At 48.2% G+C, this 27,153-nt stretch overlaps 1 protein-coding gene across 2 annotated transcripts in view; it reads right to left on the minus strand.

Annotated features, from left to right (window-relative positions):
* Positions 1–27,153, minus strand: part of LOC140471194 (aryl hydrocarbon receptor-like) — a 107,906-nt gene that overhangs the window by 17,164 nt on the left and 63,589 nt on the right. For both annotated transcript variants that reach the window (XM_072567091.1, XM_072567092.1), the window contains exons 3-8: positions 16,006–16,124; positions 11,622–11,711; positions 8,305–8,422; positions 2,758–2,888; positions 690–892; positions 404–513 (exon numbers count right to left, since the gene is read on the minus strand). In XM_072567091.1, the coding sequence (XP_072423192.1) occupies positions 404–513; positions 690–892; positions 2,758–2,888; positions 8,305–8,422; positions 11,622–11,711; positions 16,006–16,124 (771 nt within the window). The remainder of the gene's footprint in view (positions 1–403; positions 514–689; positions 893–2,757; positions 2,889–8,304; positions 8,423–11,621; positions 11,712–16,005; positions 16,125–27,153) is intronic.

Here is a 27,153-nt window from a genome sequence, read left to right on the forward strand (position 1 = left end):
CAGGTGGGACAGGTCATGAGGATGGTGCTGAGCTGGAAGGTTGGAACTGGGGTAAGATGGGGGGAGGGCAAATGAGGAAACTGGTGAAACCACATTGATGCCATGGGGTTGGAGGGTCCCGAGGTGGAAGATGAGGAGTTTTTCCTCCAGGCATCGGGTGGTGAGGGAGTGGCGGTGGAGGAGGCCCAGGACCTGCATGTCCTCGGCAGAGGGGGAGGGGGGGTTGAAGTGTATTGCCACGGGGCGGTGGGGTTGGTGAGTGCAGGTGTCCCAGAGATGTGCAACGCTGTGCCGATGGGGGCAGCAGAAGTGAAATAGAGACAGGAGGAATGAAAGAAAACACAGGGGAGAATAAAATTCAAGCCAACTCATGGCCGATGGCGGGCGGTTGTCCAGGACTTACATCGAACATGGTTGTCCGCACAGTAAAGCATGTCGTCAGCATGAATAAACTGGTATCCCGACCCTCGCATACACAGCTCCAGTTCCGAGTAACCCAGCACAATCCTAGCCCTAGAAACAAGAAACAGACAGGGGGGGAGTCAACATTCTGCCTTAATTACTCCTCTCACAGAATTGCCACCCAAAGCTGGCCATCGAAGGAGAAGAGGCCATTTATGAAACATTACCCCAAGACCAATACAAGAGCCCCTTAATGGCGCCGTCAGAGGATCGACAGTGTGACCTACTTTGTATCACAGGCAACAGGCGAAAAGTCGAGCTTGTGTTTCGTCTGAAACAGGGCACTTCTGGTCCTGATTTCAAGGATGGAAGGCACTTGGAGGGGGGTCGCGATGGCAAAGAGTGCCAGCTGTGGAGGTAGGAGAGTGCCATCTTCTGCCCGCTTGTTCTGCCCGTGGAGGTACTTCAGCTTGCCTTCAACGTTTAGAGCCTGAGCACATCAACGAGAAAAGGAAAAGAGAACAATGGGATCAATTCAAGTGGGAGTCGTTCAAAAGCAGAATGAGAGCAACTCAGTGACAAGTGGTGGTGCTCTGGGCTGTCCTGTATTGGCCAGGAGGGTGCTCTGTTCCAGAACAGCTCTCCAACAAGTCACAGCAGGCTGTCAAAAGGCCGAATGAACAAAATATCATTTTTCTTCCTAACTTAGTTAGTTGGTGCCTTTTACAAAAGGGCACAAGCCCTCAGAACAGCCCCACTGATTAACTCCCCAATTTAAACGCTGCTGCCAGTTAGCAACAGTACAAAGGGTTGCGCATTTAATCTATGTTTGAATTTGTTTCACCCATTTTGTAATTAACCTATTCAGCGATGGTATTACACACTAAAGGAGCAGGTAGAACTTGAACCTGGGTTTCCTCAGGGCAGGGGTAGGGACACTACCACTACACCACAAGAGGGCATCAGGGCTGTGCACTTACACCCAGGGGAGAGCTACAATCAGGGGATTTGAGTTAATCCACTTTCTCACTAATTCCACAAACCTTGATTAAACAATAAAGGAGGCAGTGAGGAGATCAGAGCAGCTGCTGGAGATCAGAGTTGAGAGAGTGGCGCTGGAAAAGCACAGCGAGGTCAGGCAGCATCCGAGGAGCAGGAGCATCGGCGTTTCGGGCATTAGCCCTTTTTCAGGAATGAGGCTTATGCCTGAAACGTTGATTCTCCTGCTCCTCGGATGCTGCCTGACCCCGCTGTGCTTTTCCAGCGCCACACTCTTAAACAATAAGGAGTCCAGACAGAGTAGATACAGCAAAGGCCTATTTCCCTGATGTCAAGCACCAGGGGATATCGATTTAACATAAATTGACAGAAATTTTGAAAGGGGAATCGAGAATATTTGCAGCCAGAGGGTGGGGGTCTGGAACTTGTTGCTGGCAAGGGCATTACAGAGCAGCGAACATTTCTCAGGCTGATTCCTGGGATGGTCGGACTGATGTCTGAAGAAAGACTGGATCGGTTAGGACTATATTCACCAGAGTTTCAAAGAATGAGGGGGGGGGGGGGGGGGCGGATCTCATAGAAATTTATAAAATTCCAACAGGGTTAGACAGGGTAAATACAGAAAGGATATTCCCGATGACCAGGGAGTTCAGAACTGGGGGGTGGTCACAGTCTAAGGATACAGGGTAGGCCCTTTCAGACTGGGATGAGGAGAAATGAGAGTGGGGAACCTGTGGAATTCTCTCCCACAGAAAGCAATTAAGGCCAGAACATTAAATGCTTTCAAGGAGGAGTTCAATATAGTTCCTCGGGCTGAAGGGATCAAAGGGAATGGGGGAGAAAGCGGGGACAGGGACTGAGTTGGATGATCAGCCAGGATCAGATTGAGTTGGGGAGCAGGCTCGAAGGGCCGAATGGCCTCCTCCTGCTCCTCGTTTCTATGTTTTTATATTTTGTAGTTTGCATTAATGTTCTAATGTTATAGACAGATGTTGTCATTTGTTCAAAATCGTGTAATCTAGTGAGTTTCCTCTCGTAGTAAGGCCCCTTCAGTCTACGACCAAAATAACAATGACTGGTTCCCTCGCCAGATTGTAACACAAATTTGATGGGCTGGTCCAAGATCATAACAAAGCATCACAGGATTGTTACCATGCCTGAGGAGGCCATTCAGCCCATCGTGTCTGCAGTGGCTCTTCAAATGAGTATCATTGCCCAGTGCCAATCTCCCATCCCTTCCCCCCATATCCTTGCACATCGCTTTTATCAAAATCATCATCCAGAACCCTTCTCTAATGAATCATTGAACCGGAAGCCTTTCATTTTCAATGGAACACTACAGAAATGCCTTCTTACCATGTAGCCAGAGGGGTTGTTGAGGAGAGAGCGCATTTTACAAACAAAATTTCTCTCGAGGAAAGTGGAGTTCTCTGGGGGGAGTTGCTGTGGATCGTACCTCGTAATAACGTCAACATTTGTGCTGTTACCTGGATGGAATGACACACAAAACAGTTCAATTTGCCATTTACTGCAGTAGCTCTCCAACCAAAGACTCGCCAAATTGTTCCAGTACAGAAGGAGGATTTTAGGCCTATCATGCCTCCACCTGTTCCATCCCTTAGTGCCAATCTCCTGCCATTTTCTTGTGGAAATACCCCTGTACCCCATTTCTATCCCAATAACCATCCAATGCCCCTCTTGAATGCCTCAATGGAACCTGCCTCCCCCAGATTCCCAGGCAGTACATTCCAGACCCTAACTACTCGCTGGGGGAGAATTTCCTCACCTCCCCCCCACTTCATCCCTTTCAATCTCTGTCCCTCTCGTTCCTGTCCCTTTTCCATGTGGGAACAGCCTCTCCCGATCTACTCTGTCCAGCCCTCTCCCCCCATGATGTTGGAACCCTCTCTCAGATCTCCCTCTCAGCCTCCTTCTCTCCAAGGAGAACAGTCCCGTCTTCAATCTCTCCTCCTCACTGAAGTTTCTCATCCCTGGAACCATTCTGGTAAATCCCTCCTGCCCTCTCTCTCTCCAATGTGTTCACATCGTTCCTATAGTGTGGGGCCCACAACTGGACACAATCCTCCAGCTGAGGTCTAACAAGGGTCTGGTACAAGTTCAACATCACCTCCCAGCTCTTGTTCTCTATGTCCCTATTAATAAAGCTGAGGACACTGTGTGCTTTATTAACTGCTCTCTCCACCTGTCCTGCCACCTTCAATGATCTGTACCAGATAGACCCAGCTCCCTCTGCTCCTGCACCCCCTTTCGAATTGTCCCCCTGATTTTAGATTGTCTTTCAATGTTCTTCCAACTAAAGTGCATCACCTCACACTTCACTGCATTGAACCTCATCTGTCACCTCTCCGCCCACTCCACCAACTTGTCAATGTCCTGTTGTGGAGCTCCACACTCTCCCCCTCACAGTTTACAAACCTGCCAATTATTTGCAGGCACTGCCTGTGCGGAAACCCATAAACTCTTCCCCATGACAGTGAGTTCCGGCTGGCTGGATGGCCTCAGTTCTGGACGAAAGTGGCTATTGCAGATGTTGGAGATGAGAGTCAAGATCAGAGTGGTGCTGGAAAGGCACAGCAGGTCAGGCAGCATCCGAGGAGCAGGAGAGTCAACGTTTCGGGCAGGAATGAGGCTGGACGCCTCGGGGGCTGGAGAGATAAATGGGAGAGTCCGCTGCTGCTGAACTGGCAGCTTCTGCAAGTCAGCTTTCTGCTGCTTTCCCCTGAAACTGACACAGTGCCTGAGGAGCAAATTGGGATTAGGCCTAGTTCCCTGGCTCTCACTTTACTAAGCCTCTCCCCTTGTTGCACGGCCATTGCTAATACACAGGGTGGAAGGAGCGACCCACAGAACCTGCAGCCACCTCTGCTCCATTGTCTGAAATTCTCACCCCAAAACAAATCCGCCTTATACACCTCTTCCCTGACAGGCAGCAGTGCAGCTCGCTCTCACAAAGAGACATGAATGTGAACAGTAGACGTATATCCAAGGGAAGATTCCTGATGAAGGGCTTTTTGCCCGAAACGTCGATTTTCCTGCTCCTCGGATGCTGCCTGACCTGCTGTTCCTTTCCAGCACCACTCTAATCTAGACTCTGGTTTCCAGCATCTGCAGTCCTCACTTTTGCCTAGTATACTCAAGAGAAGGCTAAGAGATGGGCCAATGGGCTGAGAAGATGGAGTTTAATTCAGATAAATGTGAGGTGCTGCATTTTGGGAAAGCAAACCTTAGCAGGATTTATACACTTAATGGTAAGGTCCTAGGGAGTGTTGCTGAACAGAGACCTTGGAGTGCAGGTTCATAGGTCCTTGAAAGTGGAGTTGCAGGTAGAAAGGATAGTGAAGGTGTTTGGTATGCTTTCCTTTATTGGTCAGAGTATTGAGTACAGGAGTTGGGAGGTCATGTTGCGGCTGTACAGGACATTGGTTAGGCCACTGTTGGAATATTGCGTGCAATTCTGGTCTCCTTCCTATCAGAAAAATGTTGTGAAACTTGCAAGTGTTCAGAAAAGATTTATAAGGATATTGCCAGGGTTGGAGGATTTGAGCGACAGGGAGAGGCTGAACAGGCTGGGGCTGTTTTCCCTGGAGCGTCGGAGGCTGAGGGGTGACCTTATAGAGGTTTATAAAATCATGAGGGGCATGGATAGGGTGAATAGACAAAGTCTTTTCCCTGGGATTGGGAGTCCAGAACTAGAGGGCATAGGTTTAGGGTGAGAGGGGAAAGAGATAAAAGAGACCAAAGGGGCAACGTTTTCACACAGAGGGTGGTACGTGTATGGAATGAGCTGCCAGAGGGAGTGGTGGAGGCTGGTACAATTGCAACATTTAAGAGGCATTTGGATGGGTATATGAATAGGAAGGGTTTGGAGGGATATGGGCCGGGTGCTGGCAGGTGGGACTAGATTGGGTTGGGATATCTGGTCAGCATGGACGGGTTGGACCGAAGGGTCTGTTTCCATGCTGTACATCTCTATGACTCTATAATGTGGAGAAAGGAACCACATTAGGCTGCTTAAGAAGATAAGAGTCTTTGGTTTTGGGGGGGTGGTATTTTAGCATGGATCGCTGATTGGCTAATTCATAAAAGACGGAGAGTATAGATAAGTGAGGAGGGGGGGAGGTGCTGGGGTCACAGTTATTTACAAACTTTTTTTATGACTTAGATGAGGAAAGTAAATGTACTGTAGCCAAGTTTGTAGATACAACAAAAATAGGTGGGAAGGCAAGTGGTTTGGATGGACACAGAGAGTCTGCAGAGGGGTACTGACAGGTGAAGTCAGTGGGCAAAATAGAAACGTAGAAAATCTGAGCAAGAGTAGGCCATTCAGCCCTTCAGGCCTGCTCCCCCATTCAATCTGATCCTGGCTGATCCATCCAACTCAGTCCCCCGTTCCCGCTTTCTCCCCCACACCCTTTGATTCCCCAAGACCTATATCAAATTCCCTCTTGAAAACATTCAATGTTTTTATCTCAACCACTTTCTGTGACCGAGAATTCCACAGGCTCCGCACTCTCTGGGTGATGACACGTTTCCTCCATCTCAGTCCGAAATGGCCTACCCCATCTCCTTCGATTGCAACCCCTGGTTCGGACCCCACCTGCACGGAGAGTTCCTATGGTGGGACTTGAACTGATATCCCCAAGTCACTAGGCAGGGTCGCTGGATTATTAGTTTCGTGATGTTACCCCGCTGCCACAATCCCACCCAACCCCCCCCAACTCTGCAGACAATGTGCTGCACTGCTTATGAGCCTGTTGGAGCACAGTTGGACTTTTAATAATGTCTAAAAGACTTCTGTCATTGCAAGATGTCATTCTTGTTGAGAAACCTCAGGCAAAAATGTACAGGAAGAACACCAGAGTCCACTGATACTTTGCAACAAGAAGATGAAGTGGGAGTTTGCAACAAGAGTCCCTGGGCAGGATCAAATGAATCAGCGGGAACTTGGAAGGAATACAGAAAGCCATCGTTATTATTTGATATTAGAATGAGAGTCTCAACAAAGTGGGAAATGACATCAAGTTGGTTTGCTATTGCGCTTGTAAAAGCTCACCTTGAGAGTCCAAGATCACACAAGGGGACGGGTACCGGGCAGGGAAAGGTGAAAATATTGTGCACAGAGCCAAAAGGTCAAGGTGAAGGCTTTTTAAGGGGATTTCTCAAAGGCAGTGAGGGTGGGAGCAGACCAAAGGGAGCGCTTTGGGAAGAATAACATAAAGATTGCATTAGCAGAATGGTTGGGCTGCACTCGAATGCACCTTGGAAGGAATTTCCCTTCCACGCTGTGGCATATGGCGAGAAAGGTAGGGTGGGGGGAGATGAGCCCATTGAGGGTCAGAGAGCAGGAAGGGGGAGTGGTACAGGAGGCTGAGAGTTGTTGAGTGGGCATGATGCATGTGATAGTGAGCGACGTTGTCGATGAGCCTTGGGGAGATGAGTGTGCAATGGCTGAGATCGAGCGTGTCGGAGAGGGGGATGGTGGCACTTGCCCTGGCAGAGCACAGAAGATCATTGAGCTTCTCTTTGCACCGCTGGGTGTCCTACTTCCGGCACAGCACTGACCCAGGCTGCTATTCGGGCCTAGTCTGGTGCTGGGGCCTCAGGGACTGCCATCCTCTCCAACCCCCCTGAAGCAGCAAGGCCTGCAGCAGCCTGCTCGTGTAGTGGGGAGCGAGCTGTCCTTTCTGGGCCTCAGCCATAATGGTGAAGCTCCACAGTGTGAGGCCTAAGTCCTGGCTCACAGCACCTGAACTGGCATGGAAATGGATTCGAACTATGGCGCCAGTGGAGTGAACACAAGAAAACGCCAAGTAATTCCACCTTCCCCGGTTGGGCGATTCCCCTGGAACGAAGGAGGTGAAGAGCGAGAGATTAGGAAAGAAAACTCACTCCGAGTCAAGGCAGACCACTCAACAAAAACACTTTAACTGAGAATGGGAAAAATCCACCTGATAGGGTGACTCAGGGTTAGCGCTGCTGCCAGGGACTGGGGTTCAACTCCAGCCTCGGGCGACTGTCTGTGTGGAGTTTATACATTCTCCCCGTGTCTGTGTGGGTTTCCTCTGGGTGCTCCGGTTTCCTCCCACAGTCCAAAGACGTGCCGGTTAGGTCGTGCTAAATCGTCCTGTAGTCTCCATGGGAAATGCAGGGATAGGGTAGGGGGATGTGTCTGGGTGGGCGGGATGCTCCTCAGAGGGTCGAAGGGCCACATGACCTTCTTCCACACTGTTGGGATTATATCTCCCAGAATGGCTCCCAATAGGAGTCATCATGAGCTTAAGCCAATTCGTTCAGCTGCAAACAGAGATGAGCCAGAGCCAGAGCAATAATGTCTAGAGGCAAAAAGAATGGCTTCAACGATGCAGGAAACAGAGCCAAATAAACTTAACAGCCATTGCTGGAAAACTGCAAGATCACAGCTTGATGGATATACAATTATCGGGTACTTAAACCAACAGCACAACATCTTGGTTCAAGCAGGTGCAGCTACTTCAGAGAGATGAGCCATCCCTCGGAGTTAAATAGAAAATTCCTCTGGACGTGAATTTGAAGTATCATTTTCATTCATTAAAAACTATGCCTTCCCCTTCTATTTTCTCAAGGTTGGAGTAAATCAGTCTCTGAATAGAATCAAAATGAGAGGCTTTTGCGAAGCACTGCAGCAACCAACTTTGTGGCGTAAGGTCATGGCACAGGGTGGGGGAGAGAGCCAAGATGCCAGGCAGTTCCCAGACCCAATCCCGCACTAAGCATCTTCGAAGCTGCCTCAGCTGGAGAGTGGGGAATCTACCCCCACCCCCTCCCAGAGATTTCCAGCAAACCATCGCCCAACTGCTCCAAGAGCAACAAACCCGTCACCTGCCTTGCGATGCATGGACTTACCTGACTGCGCCATGTTGGAGCGTGGCACTGGGTCCAGCGCCCAATGCAACTGGCGCCGAAACTCATCGCGATCTTCAGGATGAAGCAGTTCGTACACAGGCTGGTGCAGAACGGCAGTCTATAACAGAGAGGGCAACATTTATCACTTGGAATAATGTGAGCAGTTTTAAGCCTCATACTCAGGGAAGGATGTGCTGCTGTTGGAGGGGGTCTGGGGAGGTATAACAGAATGACCCTGGAGATGAAGGACTCATCCTATGAGAAGAGGCTGAGGACTCTGGGTCAGTACCCGATGGAGTTTAGAAGGAAGAGGGAGGGGGGGGAATCTGATTGGAACTTACAGAATACCGAGGGCCCGGATAGAGTGGACGTGGAGAAGATGTTTCCACTGGTAGGGGAGACTAGGGCCTGAGAACACAGCCTCAGGGTGAAGGGACAACCCTTCAGAACTGAGATGAGGAGGAATTTCTTCAGCCACAGTGTGGGGAATCTGTGGAACTCATTGCCTCAGAGGGCTGTGGAGGCCAAGTCATTGAGAGGACATTTAAGACAGAGCTAAATAGGTTCTTAAGGTGGTTAAAGCTTACAGGGAGAAGACAGGAGAAAGGGGTTGAGATATGTATCAGTCATGATCAAATGGTGGAGCACATCCGATGGGCCTTGTGGTGTTACAGTCTCACAGGCATCAGAGCTAACAAGACAGAGAAGAGGGGCCAGAGCAAGCATGAAAAATAGGGAACGGCGTCAGGAATCAGAGTGGAATTTTCTGGGCTACATTAGTCCCTCATCAGCCCAGGGATTTTGGTTGCTTACCTGACCTCTCCAAGCTAATGCCGTGGCTGTGGGATGGCCAAGGTGGGTTAGGGGGTGTAAAAAGCCCACAAAACCTTCCACCATGACGACCCAGCCAACTTGGTGTGGCCCATGGTCAATGGAGCAGTTTAGCCCAACTCGCCACCCAACTGTCCACGTTTGCAAGCCCCTGGCTGCACTCAGTCCGGGGAAGAGGGCACCCAGCTCCGAGAGTTTGGGAAGGACGCTCCTCGATATCATGTTCCCACTGGCCGAAATGTGGACCGACCCACCCGTCTGACCCAACGTCCTGGAGCTGCCCATAAGCATTCCATTTTCACTCAAATGACCTGCCTCAATCCAGGAGATCCCAGTCAGCATAAACCACTACACAAGCCATCTCTTTTCAGCGTTAGGGACAATGAGAGTTCTGAAGAAACCAGGACTTGCCAACTGTCACTGAGTGGCATAGAGGTCACTTTGAGCTTTCAATTGCCAGGGTCATGAATGTATAAACAAACATACAGACAAGATTAAGGCCACTCGGCCCTTTGAGCCTGTTCTGCCATTCAATAAGATCTGATCTTAACCTCATCTCTACACTTCTGCATATCCCCCGATAATCTTTCATCCCCCTCTGGTCATCAAGAATCTATCTCCCTCTGCCTGAAACACATTGAAACATTCTGCATCCACTGCCTTTTGAGGAAGGGAATTCCAAAGACTCTCAACCCTCAGAGAGAAAAAAATGTTTCCTCATCCCCGTCTTAAATGGGCAATCACTTATTTTCAAACAATGACCCCATGTTCTCGATTCTCCCACAAGCCAGCCACCCAATCACCTTAGGATGCTATCTGTTTCAATTTAGTCACTTCTGACTCAGGCGGCACAGTGGTTAGCACTGCTGCCTCACAGCGCCAGGGACCTGGGTTCAATTCCCGCCTCAGGCAACTGTCTGTGTGGAGTTTGCACGCTCTCCCTGTGTCCGTGTGCGTCTCCTCTGGGTGCTCCGGTTTCCTTCCACAGACCAAAGATGTGCAGGTTACGGTGGATTGGCCATGCTAAATACAGGGTTATAGGGTGGGGAGATGGGTTTGGATGCTCTTCGAAGGGTTGGTACAGACTAGATGGGCTAAATGGCCTTCTTCTGCACTGTAGGGATTCTATGACTCGCCTAAACTCCAACAGATATTGGACTTCCTCACAAAGCAGTCTGCTCAGTCCAGGTATTAGGATGTCACCTGGTATGGAGGAAAGGCTGACGGACTTGAGGCTGTTTTCGGTTGAGAGAAGGCGGTTGAGAGGTGACTTAATAGAGACATATAAAATGATCAGAGGGTTAGATAGGGTGGGTAGTTAGTTAGATCCTCAGATGGTGATGGCTGGCATGAGGGGACATAGCTTTAAACTGAGGGGTGATAGATATAGGACAGATGTCAGAGGTAGGTTCTTTCCTCAGAGAGTAGTAGGGGGGTGGAATGCACTGTCTGCAACAGTAGTAGACTCACCAACTTTACATGGTCATTGGATAAACATATGGATGAGAATGGAATAGTGTAGGTTAGATGGGCTTCAGATTGGTTTCACAGGTCGGCACAACATCGAGGGCCGAAGGGCCTGTACTGCTCTGGAATGTTCTATGCTCTATGAGTCCAGTAAATCTTTTCTGCTTCCAATGCTTTAACATCTCTGTGTAAGTACGGTGACCAGTATTGTATACACTTCTCCACATGCGGTCTCACCAATGCCTTGGATAACCTCCTACTCTTGCATTCAATTCCCCTCGCAATAAAACAGAACGTTCTGTTACTGGCTGAAGTCCACAAGACATCAAGCCTTCTCAATTATTCCATTCAATGGGGCAGCACAGTGGCTCAGTTGTTAGCACTGCTGCCTCACAGTGCCAAGGACCCAGGTTCGACTCCGGCCTTGGGTGACTGTCTGTGTGGAGTTTGCACGTTCTCCCTGTGTCTGTGTGGGTTTGCTCCGGTTTCCTCCCACAGTCCAAAGATGTGCAGGTTAGGGTGAATTGGCCATGCGAAATTGCCCGTAGTGTTAGGTGCATTAGTCAGGGGGAATGGGTCTGGGTGGGTTACTCTTCGGAGGGTTGGTGTGGACTTGTTGGGCCGAAGGGCCTGTTTCCACACTGTAGGGGAATCTGATCTAAACTCTGATGAACAACGACACAACCTGAAACATTCCGTGTTTTTCTCTCTCCACAGACCTGCTGGGGATATTGGTTTTGATCTCAGCTTTCACGCATCTGCTGCATTTCGCTTTGTCATGCACAACCATCGATCTCCTGTTCACTATCGACCACTGATGGTGGGGGCGGGTGGGCATGGTTCCACGTGGGTCATTTCCGGCTTCGCCACCTGGGCATCAAGCTGGCCACGGAGACTGCCAGCCCATTAACGAAGCTGAATGCTGTACCTTCTCATTAACCCTGCCACCCCCACTCCCAAAGTGCTGGTCGGGTCTGATGTGGTTACACCCCTGCTCTGTCACTTGTCCCAGCACTGACCTGGTGGAATCCCACATATTCCTGAATGGTAGGAGATGCATAGAAGATGTCACCTTCTGTAGTCACCACCAGAACGAAGCCATTCAGCGCCTGGAAACACAAAGATTTCAAAACCTTCAGGTAAACGGTTATTTCATTTACAGAACAAAACTCAGAACACCTGTGGATGCTGGGAATCAGAAATTGCTGGAAGGTCTCAGCAGGTCTGGCCACCTCTGTGGAGAGAAATCAGAGTTAATGTTTGAGGTCCAGTGATCCTTCTTCGTAACTCAGGGATGGAGTTAACTCTGAGTTCTCTCCACAGATGCTGCCAGACCTGCTGAGATTTCTGATCTGATCAGCCTGAACCCCACTTTCCCGCCTTCTCCCCCATAACCCTCCGTTCCCTTCCCTGATTAAGAATCTGTCTGTCTCAGCCTTGAATATGCTGAATGACCCAGCCTCGTGAGTTGTTTGAAGAAGTAACAAAGAGGATTGATGAGGGCAGAGCAGTAGATGTGATCTATATGGATTTCAGTAAGGTGTTCAACAAGGTTCCCCATGGGAGACTGATTAGCAAGGTTAGATCTCATGGAACACGGGCAGAACTAGCCATTTGGATACAGAACTGGCTCAAAGGTAGAAGACAGAGGGTGGTGGAGGAGGGTTGTTTTTCAGACTGGAGGCCTGTGACCAGTGGAGTGCCACAAGGATTGGTGCTGGGCCCTCTACTTTTTGTCATTTATATAAATGATTTGGATGTGAGCACAAGAGGTACAGTTAGTAAGTTTGCAGATGACACCAAAATTGGAGGTGTCGTGGGCAGCGAAGAGAGGTACCTCAGATTACAACAGGATCTGGACCAGATGGGCCAATGGGCTGAGAAGTGGCAGATGGAGTTTAATTCAGATAAATGTGAGGTGCTGCATTTTGGGAAAGCAAATCTTAGCAGGACTTATACACTTAATGGTAAGGTCCTCGGGAGTGTTGCTGAACAAAGAGACCTTGGAGTGCAGGTTCATAGCTCCTTGAAAGTGGAGTCGCAGGTAGATAGGATAGTGAAGAAGGCATTTGGTATGCTTTCCTTTATTGGTCAGAGTACTGGGTACAGGAGTTGGGAGGTCATGTTGAGGCTGTACAGGACATTGGTTAGGCCACTGTTGGAATATTGCATGCAATTCTGGTCTCCTTCCTATCGGAAAGATGTTGTGAAACTTGAAAGGGTTCAGAAAAGATTTACAAGGATGTTGCCTGGGTTGGAGGATTTGAGCTACAGGAAGAGGCTGAACAGGCTGGGGCTGTTTTCCCTGGAGCGTCGGAGGCTGAGGGGTGACCTTATAGAGGTTTATAAAATCATGAGGGGCATGAATAGGGTAAATAGACAAAGCCTTTTCCCTGGGGTTAGGGAGTCCAGAACTAGAAGGCATAGGTTTAGGGTGAGAGGGGAAGGATATTAAAGAGATCTGAGGGGCAACTTTCTCATGCAGAGGGTGGTACATGTATGGAATGAGCTGCCACAGGAAGTGGTGGAGGCTGGTACAATTGCAACATTTAAAAGGCATTTGGATGGGTATATGAATAGGAAGGGTTTGGAGAGATATGGGCCGGGTGCTGGCAGGTGGGACTAGATTGGGTTGGGGTATCTGGTCGGCATGGACGGGTTGGACCGAAAGGTCTGTTTCCGTGCTGTACATCTCTGTGACCCTATGACAGCCCTCTGTAGTAAGGAGTTCCACAGATTCACTCCCCTCTTGGTGAAGACATTCCTCCTCAGCTCTGGCTGAAATATGTGACTCCTTACTCTGAGATGATGCCGTCAGGTCCTAGACTCTCCCACAAGAAGAAAAACACCTTTCCACATCTCCCCTGTCAAATCCCATTAGAATCTGTATGTTTCAATGAGGTCACCTCTCATTCTCCTAGACTCCAATGAGTACAGGCCCAACCTACTCAACCTCTCTTCATAAGACAATCCCTCTGTCCCTGGGATCAGCTGAGCGAACCTTCTCTGGACTGTCTCCAATGCCAGTCTATCTTTTTTTGATAAGGGGCCCAGAACTGTTCACAGTATTCCAGCTGTGATCTGACTAATGCCTTGTATAGTTTTAGCAAAATATCCCAACCTTTACTCCATTTCCTTTGAAATAAAAACCAACATTCCATTTGCCTTCCCTATTACCCACTGAACTTGGATACCAGTATTTTGTGATTCATGGAATGCCAGCCTTGACTCTGAAGCCAAGGCTGGTCCTACTCGTGTTAGGACACCCACATCCACCATCCCCTTCCCTCCAGCTGAGGTGTCCAGATAAACGCCTGAAGAAATAGTGGAGGCAAAAGCCTAGTGGTATTGTCATACAAAGAAGGACCAAGGGTAAGCCACTCTTTTTTTTTTCCACCATTCTACAAGATCGCAGCTGATCAGATTTTAACCTCATCTCTACATTCCTGCATATCCCCAATAATCTTTCATTCCCCTTGGTCATCAAGAATCTATTTCCCTCTGCCTTCAACATTATGAATGATTCTGCATCCACTGTCTTTTAGATCAGATTAGATTACTTACAGTGTGGAAACAGGCCCTTCGGCCCAACAAGTCCACACCGACCCTCCGAAGAGCAACCCACCCAGACCCATTCCCCTACACTTACCCCTTCACCGAACACTATGGGCAATTTCCCACGGCCAATTCACCTAACCTGCACATTTCTGGACTGTGGGAGGAAGCCGGAGCACCCTGCACTGGGAGAACATGCAAACTCCACACAGACAGTTGCCTGAGGCGGGAATTGAACCCGGGTCTCTGGCGCTGTGAGGCAGCAGTGCTAACCACTGCTCAACCCTCAGTGAGAAAAAAAATGTTCCCTCATCTCCATCTTAAATGGGCAACCACTTATTTTAAAATAATGACCCCTAGTTCTAGATTCTCCCACAAGAAGAAACATCCTTTCCACATCTACCCAATCAAGTCCCCTCAGGATTTTATCTGTTTCAATTAAGTCACCTCTGACTCCTCTAAACCCCAGAGGACACAGGCCTAGCCTGTCCAGCCCTTCCTCTTTATAAGTAGGCCCAGGTAAGAACTGAATCCAGCAATGGCAGATAGTGGAATTTGAATTCAATCAGTATCTGGAATGAAAAAACCTCACTATTGATTGTCATAAAACCCACCTACTTCACTTTAGGGAGGGAAGTTGGCTGTCCTCACCCAGTCTGGCCTACACGTAACTCCAGATCCACACAATATATGTAAATGATATAGAAGATGGTATCAGCAATAACATTAGCAAATTTGCTGATGACACAAAGCTGGGTGGTAGGGTGAAATGTGATGAGGATGTTAGGGGATTACAGGGTGACCTGGACAAGTTAGGTGAGTGGGCAGATGCATGGCAGATGCAGTTTAATGTGGATAAATGTCTGGTTATCCACTTTGGTGGCAAGAACAGGAAGGCAGATTACTACCTCAATGGTATCAAATTAGGTAAAGGGGCTGTTCAGAGAGATCTGGGTGTTCTTGTCCACCAGTCAATGAAGGCAAGCATGCAGGTACAGCAGGTCGTGAAGAAGGCTAATAGCATGCTGACCTTCATAACAAGAGGGATTGAGTATAGAAGCAAAGAGGTGCTTCTGCAGCTGTACAGGGCCCTGGTGAGACCACACCTGGAGTACTGTGTACAGTTCTGGTCTCCAAATTTGAGGAAAGACATTCTGGCTATTGAGGGAGTGCAGCGTAGGTTCACGAGGTCAATTCCTGGAATGGCAGGATTGCCTTACACGGAAAGACTGAAGCGACTGGGCTTGTATACCCTTGAGTTTAGAAGACTGAGAGGGGATCTGATTGAAACGTATAGGATTATGAAAGGACTGGACACTCTGGCAGGAGGGAACATATTTCCGTTGATGGGGGAGTGCCGAACCAGAGGACACAACTTAAAAATACGGGGTAGACCATTTAGGACAGAGATGAGGAGAAACTACTTCACCCAGAGAGTGGTGGCTGTGTGGAATGCTCTGCCCCAGAGGGCAGTGGAGGCCCAGTCTCTGGATTCTTTTAAGAAAGAATTGGATAGAGCTCTTAAAGATAGTGGAGTCAAGGGGTATGGAGATAAGGCTGGAACAGGATACTGATTAGGAATGATCAGCCATGATCATATTGGATGGCGGTGCAGGCTCGAAGGGCAGAATGGCCTACTCCTGCATCTATTGTCTATTGTCTATTGTCTATTGTCTATTGTAACAGGATTGACTCTTAACCGCCTGCCGAAATGGCCAAGCAGTTATATCCAAGGGCAACTAGGGACAGGCAATAAATGCTGGCCCAACCAGAGATGCCCATGTCCCATGAATGAATCAGAACAAAAGACAAAAGGTACCAAAGCAAATTCTCACTAATTTTCTTTACCTGCAGGAGTAGTTCCCCTTCGGACAGGATTACATTGCCGTGGTTTGGCAGCTGCCAGTCCAGTCTGGCATTGTTAGCCTGCTCTGCAGGTGGGCATTTCTTCTGTTGCCCCAAAGTAGCTGTAAGGCAATCACAAGAACAGCAAACATTCCGTGAGAATTGCTCCAAAGGTCAGAAAGACAAGGTCAGAGAGATCAGGAGGCAGTCCGAATTCACAGAAGGCCCCTGTCCTTTACCATCGCGAAGGGAGTCAAGCAAAAAATTAACTTAATCACCCACCGCAGAGCAGGGTGAGATTTATTGCTCATTTAGCCAATGCTTCAGGCTGCTTGTAACAGGAGCCACATAACGTAGAGGTGTGTGGATAGCTTGCCTGAAGCTCACTTGAGGCTTTACCTCAGAACCAAAGGCTCAGGTCATGTTCAAGTCTGACTTGGGGCATGTTGACGCTGGAAGGAGCATTCCCAACACAGTCACACAGGCTTTCCAGCCAGCCTGCTTATCCTTCTGAGCTGCCCATGAATTTCCTGGTCAGCCGTACTCAACGCAAATGGGTTCCCCAACTTGATAACCAACTTGTTTCCCCATTAAGTCAGAGGCAGACGTCTACAGTCCATCAAGGCCTCAGGCTAATTGCAGCAGGACAGATGGGAATGCTGAGCTGAAAGCAGGTACCTTCACAGGAGAGAACATTCGAGGGAGAAAAGAGGAACCAATATTCATTGACTATATTTCCTCCCTTTTTAGCCCCTCTTGGGTAGAGGTGAAACCCCAGGTTTTACTAAAACAAATCCCAAATGACTGTACATACTCGAGTAACAGCCAAATTTTTTGACTAATTTTTAAGATTAAATTTGTGGGGTCGACTATTACATGGGTACTACGTTTGAGGGACTGGAATTCATGCCCGTCAAAATTTGTACCGCATCATTAGCAGAAGGCCAACTGATCTCGAAATGAATATCGAGAAATAAAAACAAATTATGGTCATTCTGAACACCCGGAGCGGCACTCAACAGCCAGCAGACTGGAATACCGGGGGTGGAGTGGAACAACCGGCAGACTGGAAAGCTGGAGCGAGACATGACAGCCAGCACACAGAGGAGAAAGTGAGGACTGCAGATGCTGGAGATCAGAGCTGAAAAATGTGTTGCTGGAAAAGCGCAGCAGGTCAGGCAGCATCCAAGGAGCAGGAGAATCGACGTTTCGGGCATGAGCCCTTCTTCGGGCATGAGGGTTGACTTTTACACAAAGTATATGGAAGATACCAGGTTATTTGGCCATAAATAGGGGGTCAACTTTTACATGAGATCGACTATTACTCAAGTATATACAGTATTTCCCACTCCCTCGCCGCTGAAATGAAACTTGACTTGATGTAAAGTTACTTGATAAGAATTAGAGTCATAGAGATGTACAGCATGGAAACAGACCCTTCGGTCCAACTCGTCCATGCCGACCAGATATCCCAACCCAATCTAGTCCCACCTGCCAGCACCTGGCCCATATCCCTCCAAACCCTTCCTATTCATATACCCATCCAAATGCTCTTAAATGTTGCAATTGTACCAGCCTCCACCACTTCCTCTGGCAGCTCATTCCATACACGTACCACCCTCTGTGTGAAAACGTTGCCCCTTAGGTCTCTTTTATATCTTTCCCCTCTCACCCTAAACCTATGCCCTCTAGTTCTGGACTCCCCGACCCCAGGGAAAAGACTTTGTCTATTTATCCTATCCATGCCCCTCATAATTTTGTAAACCTCGATAAGGTCACCCCTCAGCCTCCGACGCTCCAGGGTAAACAGTCCCAGCCTGCTCAAATCCTCCAACCCTGGCAACATCCTTGTAAATCTTTTCTGAACCCTTTCAAGTTTCACAACATCTTTCCGATAGGAAGGAGACCAGAATTGCACACAATATTCCAACAGTGGCCTAACCAATGTCCTGTACAGCCACAACATGACCTCCCAACTCCTGTACTCAATACTCTGACCAATAAAGGAAAGCATTCCAAACGCCTTCTTCACTATCCTATCTACCTGCGACTCCACTTTCAAGGAGCTATGAACCTGCACTCCAAGGTCTCTTTGTTCAGCAACACTCCCTAGGACCTTACCATTAAGTGTATACATCCTGCTAAGATTTGCTTTCCCAAAATGCAGCACCTCGCATTTATCTGAATTAAACTCCATCTGCCACTTCTCAGCCCATTGGCCCATCTGGTCCAGATCCTGTTGTAATCTGAGGTAAGCCTCTTCGCTGCCCACTCCACCTCCAATTTTGGTGTCATCTGCAAACTTACTAACTGTACCTCTTATGCTCATATCCAAGTCATTTATGTAAACGACAAAAAGTAGAGGGCCCAGCACCAATCCTTGTGGCACTCCACTGGTCACAGGCCTCCAGTCTGAAAAACAACCCTCCACCACCACCCTCTGTCTTCTACCTTTGAGTCAGTTCTGTATCGAAATGGCTAGTTCTTCCTGTATTCCATGAGATCTAACCTTGCTAATCAGTCTCCCATGGGGAACCTTGTTGAACACCTTACTGAAGTTCATGTACATCACATCTACCACTCTGCCCTCATCAATCCTCTTTGTTACTTCTTCAAAAAACTCAATCAAGTTTGTGAGACATGATTTCCCACGCACAAAGCCATGTTGACTATCCCGAATCAGTCCTTGCCATTCCAAATACATGTACATCCTGTCCCTCAGGATTCCCTCCAACAACTTGCCCACCACCAAGGTCAGGCTCACCGGTCTATAGTTCCCTGGCTTGTCCTTACCACCCTTCTTAAACAGTGGCACCACGTTTGCCAACCTCCAGTCTTCTGGCACCTCACCTGTGACTATCGATGATACAAATATCTCAGCAAGAGGCCCAGCAATCACTTCTCTAGCTTCCCACAGAGTTCTCGGGTACACCTGATCAGGTCCTGGGGATATATCCACTTTTAACCATTTCCTCCTCTGTAATCTGGACATTTTGCAAGATGTCACCATCTATTTCCCTACATTCTATATCTTCCATATCCTTTTCCACAGTAAATATTGATGCAAAATATTAATTTAGTATCGCCCCCATTTTCTGTGGCTCCACACAAAGGCCGCCTTGCTGATCTTTGAGGGGCCCTATTCTCTCCCTAGTTACCCTTTTGTCCTTAATATATTTGTAAAAACCCCTTTGAATTCTCCTTAATTGTATTTGTTAAAGCTATCTCGTGTCCCCTTTTTGCCCTCCTGATTTCCCCCTTAAGTGTACTCCTACTGCCTTTATACTCTTCTAAGGATTCACCCGATCTATCCTGTCTATGCCTGACATATCTTCCTTCTTTTTCTTAACCAAACACTCAATTTCTTTAGTCATCCAACATTCCCTATACCTACCAGCCTTCCCTTTCACCCTGACAGGAATATACTTTCTCTGGATTCTTATCTCATTTCTGAAGGTTTCCCATTTTCCAGCTGTCCCTTTACCTGCGAACATCTGCCTCCAATCAGCTTTTGAAAGTTCTTGCCTAATACCGTCAAAATTGGCCTTTCTCCACTTTAGAACTTCAACTTTTAGATCTGATCTATCCTTTTCCATCACTATTTTAAAACAAATAGAATTATGGTCGCTGGCCCCAAAGTGCTCCCCCACTGACACCTCAGTCACCTGCCTTGCCTTATTTCCGAAGAGTAGGTCAAGTTTTGCACCTTCTCTAGTAGGTACATCCACATAGTGAATCAGAAAGTTGTCTTGTACACACTTAACAAATTCCTCTCCATCTGAACCTTTAACACTATGGCAGTCCCAGTCTATGTTTGGAAAGTTAAAATCCCCTACCATAACTACCCTATTATTCTTACAGATAGCTGAGATCTCCTTACAAGTTTGTTTCTCAATTTCCCTCTGACTATTGGGGGGTCTATAATACAATCCCAATAAGGTGATCATCCCTTTCTTATTTCTCAGTTCCACCCAAATAACTTCCCTGGATGTGTTTCCAGGAATATCCTCCCTCTGCACAGCTGTAATGCTATCCCTTATCAAAAATGCCACTCCCTCTCCTCTCTTGCCTCCCTTTCTGTCCTTCCTGTAGCATTTGTATCCTGGAACGTTAAGCTGCCAGTCCTGCCCATACCTGAGCCATGTTTCTGTAATTGCTATGATATCCCAGACCCATGTTCCTAACCACGCCCTGAGTTCATCTGCCTTCCCTGTTAGGCCCCTTGCATTGAAATAAATAGTAACACAGCACTGAAGGCAGCTCCTCAGCTCCTCATACCCATCTGGTTCACTCATGTCCTTTCGGGAAGGAAACTGCCATCCTTACCTGCTCTGGCCTACATGTGACTCCAGACCCACAGCAACATGGGGTTGACTCTTAACTGCCCTCTGGGCAATTAGGGATGGGCAATAAATCCTGGCCCAGCCAGCGATGCCCACATCCCATGAATGATTTTCTTAAAAAAACTTTGGGCTCCCTTGGCGCTATTTTCAGGGGCTTTGGTGGGAACAGTGTTCAACATGGCAACCCTGCGATAGCATGTCAACTGGAGAGGATGGGTTCCAACCCCATCACAAAGTCCTTTGTGTAAAAGCCATCCTGTCTACTTTTTGATAAAAAATTGGACTTTGAATTTTACAGTAATATTACCGAAGCCTTGCGGCGCAGGAAGAGGCCATTGTACTTGCACCATCTTTTCAAATGAGTGCATTATCCAGTGCTAATTTCCTATCTTTCCCTCAATATCTTTGCACACTAGTTTAATCTAAATAACCATCCAATGCCCCTCTTGAATGCCTCAATGGAACCTGCCTCCCCCACATTCCCAGGCAGTACATTCCAGACCCTAACTACTCGCTGGGGGAGAAAGGTTTTCCTCAGCTCCCCTTCACTTCATCCCTTTCAATCTCTGTCCCTCTTGTTCTTGTTGAATGGGAACAGCTTCGCCCGATCTACTCTGAACATGATTTTGAAAACCTCTATCTGATACATCGGATATTTTCCTTTTATTCACTCGTGGGATGTGGGCATCGTGAGCTGGGCCAACATTAATTGCCAAGCCCTAGCACCCCTTGAACTGAGTAGCTTGCTGGGCCATCCCAGTGGGCAGCTGAGAGTCAACGACATTGCTGTGGGTCAGACCAGGTAAGGGTGGAAGATTGGTCTTTCCCAACAATCAGCAATGGTTTCACGATTATCAATCGATTCTGAATTCCACAATTTTTTTTTTGAAAAATTGAATTCAAATTCCACCATCTGCCATGGCGGGAGTTGAACCTGGGTCCCCAGAATATCAGGAGCCTCATTCCTGATGAAGGGCTTATGCCCAAAACGTCGATTCTCCTGCCCCTCAGATGCTGCCTGATCGGCTGTGCTCTTCCAGCACCACACTCTCCTGACTCTGATCTCCAGCCTCTGCAGTCATCACTGTCTCCCCCAAAACACTAGCTGAGTTTCTGGATTAATAATGTAGCAATAAGACCGTGAGGTATCTGATATCAATGAGGGTCCGGACAGCCACTTTCATGGTGTAAACACATTACCAATATAATGCGGGCTCAGTTGGTTAGATGCGTAGATTTGCAGAATAAAGCAATTAACCTACCAAGTTCTTGGGGTAAATCACTATTGAGCCCAGTTGAACTTCAAGGAGTATTTAACTTGACCTCCTCCTCCAAAATGGAGGATAACACTGGTGCGGAGCCTCTCACTGGAATCTGATTGAAATACGCTGGGGAAATTGCCCTGCTGTTGGCAACAAGGTCATCTGGAAGCCCTTTCGGAGACCTCCCTGTCTCTTCATCTCCTTCCAAAGCCATCCTTAAAATTCATCTCTCAGACCGAGCTATATAAATAGGAAGGGTTTGGAGGGATATGGGCTGGGTGCTGGGACTAGATTGGGTTGGGATATCTGGTCGGCATGGACGGGTTAGACCGAAGGGTCTGTTTCCATGCTGTACAGCTCTATGGCAGCACATCCACTGCAGCAGTTCAAGAAGGCAGCACCTTCTCCAGAGCAAGGAGGGATAAGCGACTCATTCTGGCCCAGCCAGCGACACTGACATCCCATAAAATAACTTCTTTCAAATTTCAAAATATTTCATCGTCTCTTTTGTCGCAATGACGAAAAAAGGACCGTATTCATCATCTCGAGTCTATCTATGGGATGCCGTTGTGCACTGGTTACATCTCTTCCCAGGTTTGAGTTATTGATGGCAAAGACTTGACCTGAATATCTGACTGTGCTGGCTTATGTGAGCACGATCGCGAACATATCATCAGAAGTTATTTGACATTGAGCTGGTGGGCACCAAGTGACATTGTCGGAACCTGGGAGCTGTTTCCGAAACTGCATTTTGTGTCAGAAGCGAGCGCCCACTTTAAGAGACAAGAACGTGGAAACAGTCTACGCCTGAGTGAGTCTCTTTGTGACACCTAACAGTACATTGTTGGCAGCATTCCCAGGTGAAACATTACAGATTCTTGGTCCACTGACATTCTGTAAGAATGAGTGAGAAATGTCTTGGTCCATTGAGTAAAATTGTTTACGACTGGCGTATTTTGGTTTTTTTTCAAACCAACTGTTCACAACGGTCCCATACACGAACACAAGAGAGAAACCGTTAATCTTGGCCAAACGAATGAGTCTTTAAAATGTAGAAGGGTACTGTGGACGAGAATGCAATTCGAACCAGTGGGAAAACCTTCCATGTTCTTGAAGGCACTCCAGCAATGTATTCATAACCCTTTCCGGAACACTCTACTCCAACCTTTGGTAGTTTTGTTACGTCAGTGCTATAGAACCGTATTTAGTGTGCATTTCTATAGTGCCGGTGATGCCAGGGAAATGGCCCAAGGGGCTTCACAGAAGGGTGATTGAGATTAAAAAATGGACATGACGCACAAGGAGCGATTGGGAGCAATCGAAAGAGTCATAGAGTCACCGAGTCATAGAGATGTACAGCATGGAAACAGACCCTTCAGTCCAACCCGTCCATCCCGACCAGATATCCCAACCCAATCTAATCCCACTTGCCAGCACCCGGCCCATACCCCTCCAAACCCTTCCTATTCATATACCCATCCAGGTGCCTTTTAAAATGTTGTAATTGTATCAGCCTCCACCACTTCCTGTGGCAGCTCATTCCATACACGCACCACCCTCTGTGTGAAAAAGTTGCCCCTTAGGTCTCTTTTATATCTTTCCCCTCTCACCCTAAACCTACACCCTCTAGTTCTGGACTCCCCGACCCCAGGGAAAAGACTTTGTCTATTTACCCTATCCATTCCCCTCATGATTTTATAAACCTCTATAAGGTCACCCCCTCAGCCTCCGACGCTCCAGGGAAAACAGCCCCAGCCTATTCAACCTCTCCCTCTAGCTCAAACCCTCCAAACATGGCAAGATTCTTGTAAATCTTTTCTGAACTCTTTCAAGTTTCACAACATCTTTCCTCTAGCAGGGAGACCAGGACTGTACGCAGTATTCCAAATGTTGCCTAACCAATGTCCTGTATAGTCGCAATATGTCCTCCCAACTCCTATCCTCAATTACTTCTGTTTCTCTTACCACAGATTCTGTCTGACTTGTTGTGTATTTCCAGCATTTTCTATTTTATTGTAAAAAAGGTGTTGCCTATGTGATTAAATCCTCATCTGAAATCTATTTTGGATTGAGCAAATCAGCAACCTATGAGTATTGTAACATTCCAGGGACAGGTCAGGCAGCATCCGAGGAGCAGGAGAATCGACGTATCAGTCAGAGTCCTTCATCAGCAATGAGGCCTCATTCCTGATGAAGGGCTTTTGCCCGAAACGTCGATTCTCCTGCTCCTCGGATGCTGCCTGACCCACTGTGCTTTTCCAGCGCCACACTCTCGACTCTGATCTCCAGCATCTGCAGTCCGCTCACACTCCAGGGACAGGTCGTTCTTTTCAAGTTTGCTACGTTTGACTGGTCCAAGACATTAGTTATGTTCAATGTTGCTCAGCGATAAGGGCAGGGCGTGTTGCAAGGTTGTCAATACTTGTCACTCAGAACAGTTCAGAGGTCACTGACCCCTCCGTTTACTCAGACGGACTGAAGTAAGCAGGGGAAGTAGTTGCGATGTTCTGTGACTAATCAGTCAGGAAGCAGGAAGAAGGGAATCCAACATAAAAAGAAGGCTCTGAGTCACTGGGATTCAAGCTCCAATTGAATCTTTGATCCAACCTTCTCCCTTTCAACTGGAGGTAATGTTCAGTCGTCTTATGGTCACTGCCACCTAGGGGTCTCTTCACTCTGATGTCAGTCATGTATCCTGTCACATGATGTATAACCAAGTCTACTGTAACCCGCTCTCTGGCCAATCCAGAACCTATACCCAGAGCCAAGCATTTACCTCACTTAAGACCATAAAACATGGGAGCAGGGGTAGGCCATTCAGCCCATCAGGTCTGCTACACTCAACAATGAGATCATGGCTGATCAGATCATCCTCAACCCCACTTTCCTGCCTTTTCCCCACACACCCTTCATTCCCTTCCCTGATTAAAAATCTGTCTACCTCAGCCTCAAATAATGAGCCAGCCTTGACAGCCCTCTGTAGTAAGGAGTTCCACAGATTCACTCCCCTCTGAGAGAAGACATTCCTCCTCATCCCTGTCTTAAATATGTGATTCCTTACTCTGAGTTGGTGCCCTCTGGTCCTAGACTCCCCCACAAGGGGAAACAACCTCTCCCCATCTCCCCTGTCAAATCCCCAAAGAATCTTGTATATTTCAATCAGGTCACCTCTCATTCTTCGCAATTCCAATGAGTACAGGCCCAACCTACTCATCCTCTCCTCATAAGACAGTCCCTCTGTATCAGTCGAGTGAACCTCTCTGGACTGTCTCCAATGCCAGTCTATCTTTCCTTCAAAACTGTTCACAGTGTTCCAGCCAAAACAAAAGTTTTCTGTCCATGATCAGTGCGTAAAGGGAACACTGCTCTCAGCCTCTCCACACATGCAGCATGGGTTTTATATGGAGGTGTCAACAGTGGAGATTGGCTGTGTGGGGGCCCTGGGCTTGTCCTGAATCAGGGCTCATCAAAAGGAACTTGTTTGCGACTTCTCCATTGTGTGCCCCCATTCCTGAATCGTAAGGATGCCAGTTGGGATCATGCTCAGGAACATTGCTGCAGACGGAAGGCGAGGGTTAGGGAGAGGGTGCTGAACAGTTCATTGTGGAGACAACACTGAGGTACAGCTCGAATGGTTTCAATCAGCTTGTGGGGTTTGGTCAGTCGGCAGATGTGTGTAGGGAGTGACACCTGTGAGGACAGGCTGTGTGGGAGTGTGCGTGGGAATGTGTGTGTGTGTGTGTGAGAATGAGTGTGGGTGTGGCTGTGTGGGGGGGTGGTGTGTGTGTCAGTGTGTGGGAGTGTGTGTAAATATGTGTGTGTGAGAGTGAGTGTGTGTGTCTGTGTGTGGGAGTGTGTGTGAATGTCTGTGTGTGCATGTAAATGTGAGTGTCTGCATGTGAGAGAGTGAGTGTATGCGTGAGTGTGTGTTTGTGTGGGGGTGTGTGTGTGAGAGACTGTGTGTGTGTGTGTGTGTGAGTGTGACTGTGTGTGTGTGTGAGAGAGAGAGTGTGTGTGACTGAGTGTGTGTGTGTGTGTGTGCGTGTGCGAGAGTGAGTGTATGCGTGAGTGTGTGTTTGTGTGGGGGGGGTGTGTGTGAGAGACTGTGTGTGTGTGTGTGTGTGTGTGAGTGTGACTGTGTGTGTGTGTGAGAGAGAGAGTGTGTGTGACTGAGAGTGTGTGTGTGTGAGAGAGAGTGTGTGTGACTGAGTGTGTGTGTGTGTGTGTGCGTGTGCGAGAGTGAGTGTATGCGTGAGTGTGTGTTTGTGTGGGGGGGGTGTGTGTGAGAGACTGTGTGTGTGTGTGTGTGTGTGTGTGAGTGTGACTGTGTGTGTGAGAGAGAGAGTGTGTGTGACTGAGAGTGTGTGTGTGTGAGAGAGAGTGTGTGTGACTGAGTGTGTGTGTGTGCGTGTGCGAGAGTGAGTGTATGCGTGAGTGTGTGTTTGTGTGGGGTGTGTGTGTGAGAGAGTGAGTGAGTGAGAGTGTGTGTGGGAGTGTGAGAGTGTGTGTGAGAGAGTGTGAGTGTGTGTGCACATATGTGTGTGTGTGCATGAGAGATTGTATGTGCGTGCATGCTCTTGTGTGTGTGTGCACGTGTGTGCATGTGCACGTGTGTATGTGAGAGAGTGTGCTCGCGTGTGTGCACGCGTGCACGTGTGTGCGTGTGTGTATGTGTGTGTGCATGCTCTTGTGTGTGGGCGTGCACATGTGTGAGTTTGAGTTAAACCTAGTCTCCTCCATTGTTTTGTACACTCTTTTCTGCTCTTTGGGGGAAGTGCTGGGAAGATTCGGTGAGCAATCCTGTTGAAACTCTGTCATCGAACCCTCCTGAAGACCACGTCCTCGAGTAGACCAGGCAGGGACACTACCCTGCCATGCCACAAGACCTCCCTTCATTGAGCCATGGGGCACTGCGTGATAACAGTGGCATCATGCTCCTTGGTGCCTCCCTTCCTTTCATTTTTGTGGGCATCACTGGCAAGGAGGGCAATGCCCACCTCTAGGTGCTGCTTGCTCTTGATCTCATCTTCACAATCGAGACTCTCTCTCTTTGGGGGATGGGTGGATTACAATTGGCAATGTGCAGAACAAGGCTGGTGCAAATGGACTTGACTGGTGCTGGCAAATGCAGCATGGCAGGGGGCCTGGGTGGGGGGAGGCTGCCAGCAGTGACTGGCATGGGACAGGCTAGCTGCAGACCCACCCACAGTGCGTCTGAGCCTCTGTGACAGTAACATTGCCAGAGCTCAGGCAGTTTCACTCTATAAATAGCCTGGTCAAATTGCCTGGAGTTGGAGAGCATGCCATTACCTTGCTGGGCAAAGACGGATGCGTTTTTCCTGTGGCAGGTTTAAGCCTTTCATACCAAGCCAGCCTCAAATTCCTGCTGTCGGGACTGTGGAATTAATCTCATTGTAACCCTTTTCGATATTCTGTTCAACAATGCATGCATGCTGTAGCACCGCTGAATTCAGCTGTTGATATATCCCATGACAATTTCCTACCTGCAAATGGGGCTTATTTTGGGTGCGGCTTTGGTGGTAGAG

This window comes from Chiloscyllium punctatum, chromosome X (assembly GCF_047496795.1).
Source record: "Chiloscyllium punctatum isolate Juve2018m chromosome X, sChiPun1.3, whole genome shotgun sequence".
Classification (NCBI taxonomy): domain Eukaryota; kingdom Metazoa; phylum Chordata; class Chondrichthyes; order Orectolobiformes; family Hemiscylliidae; genus Chiloscyllium; species Chiloscyllium punctatum.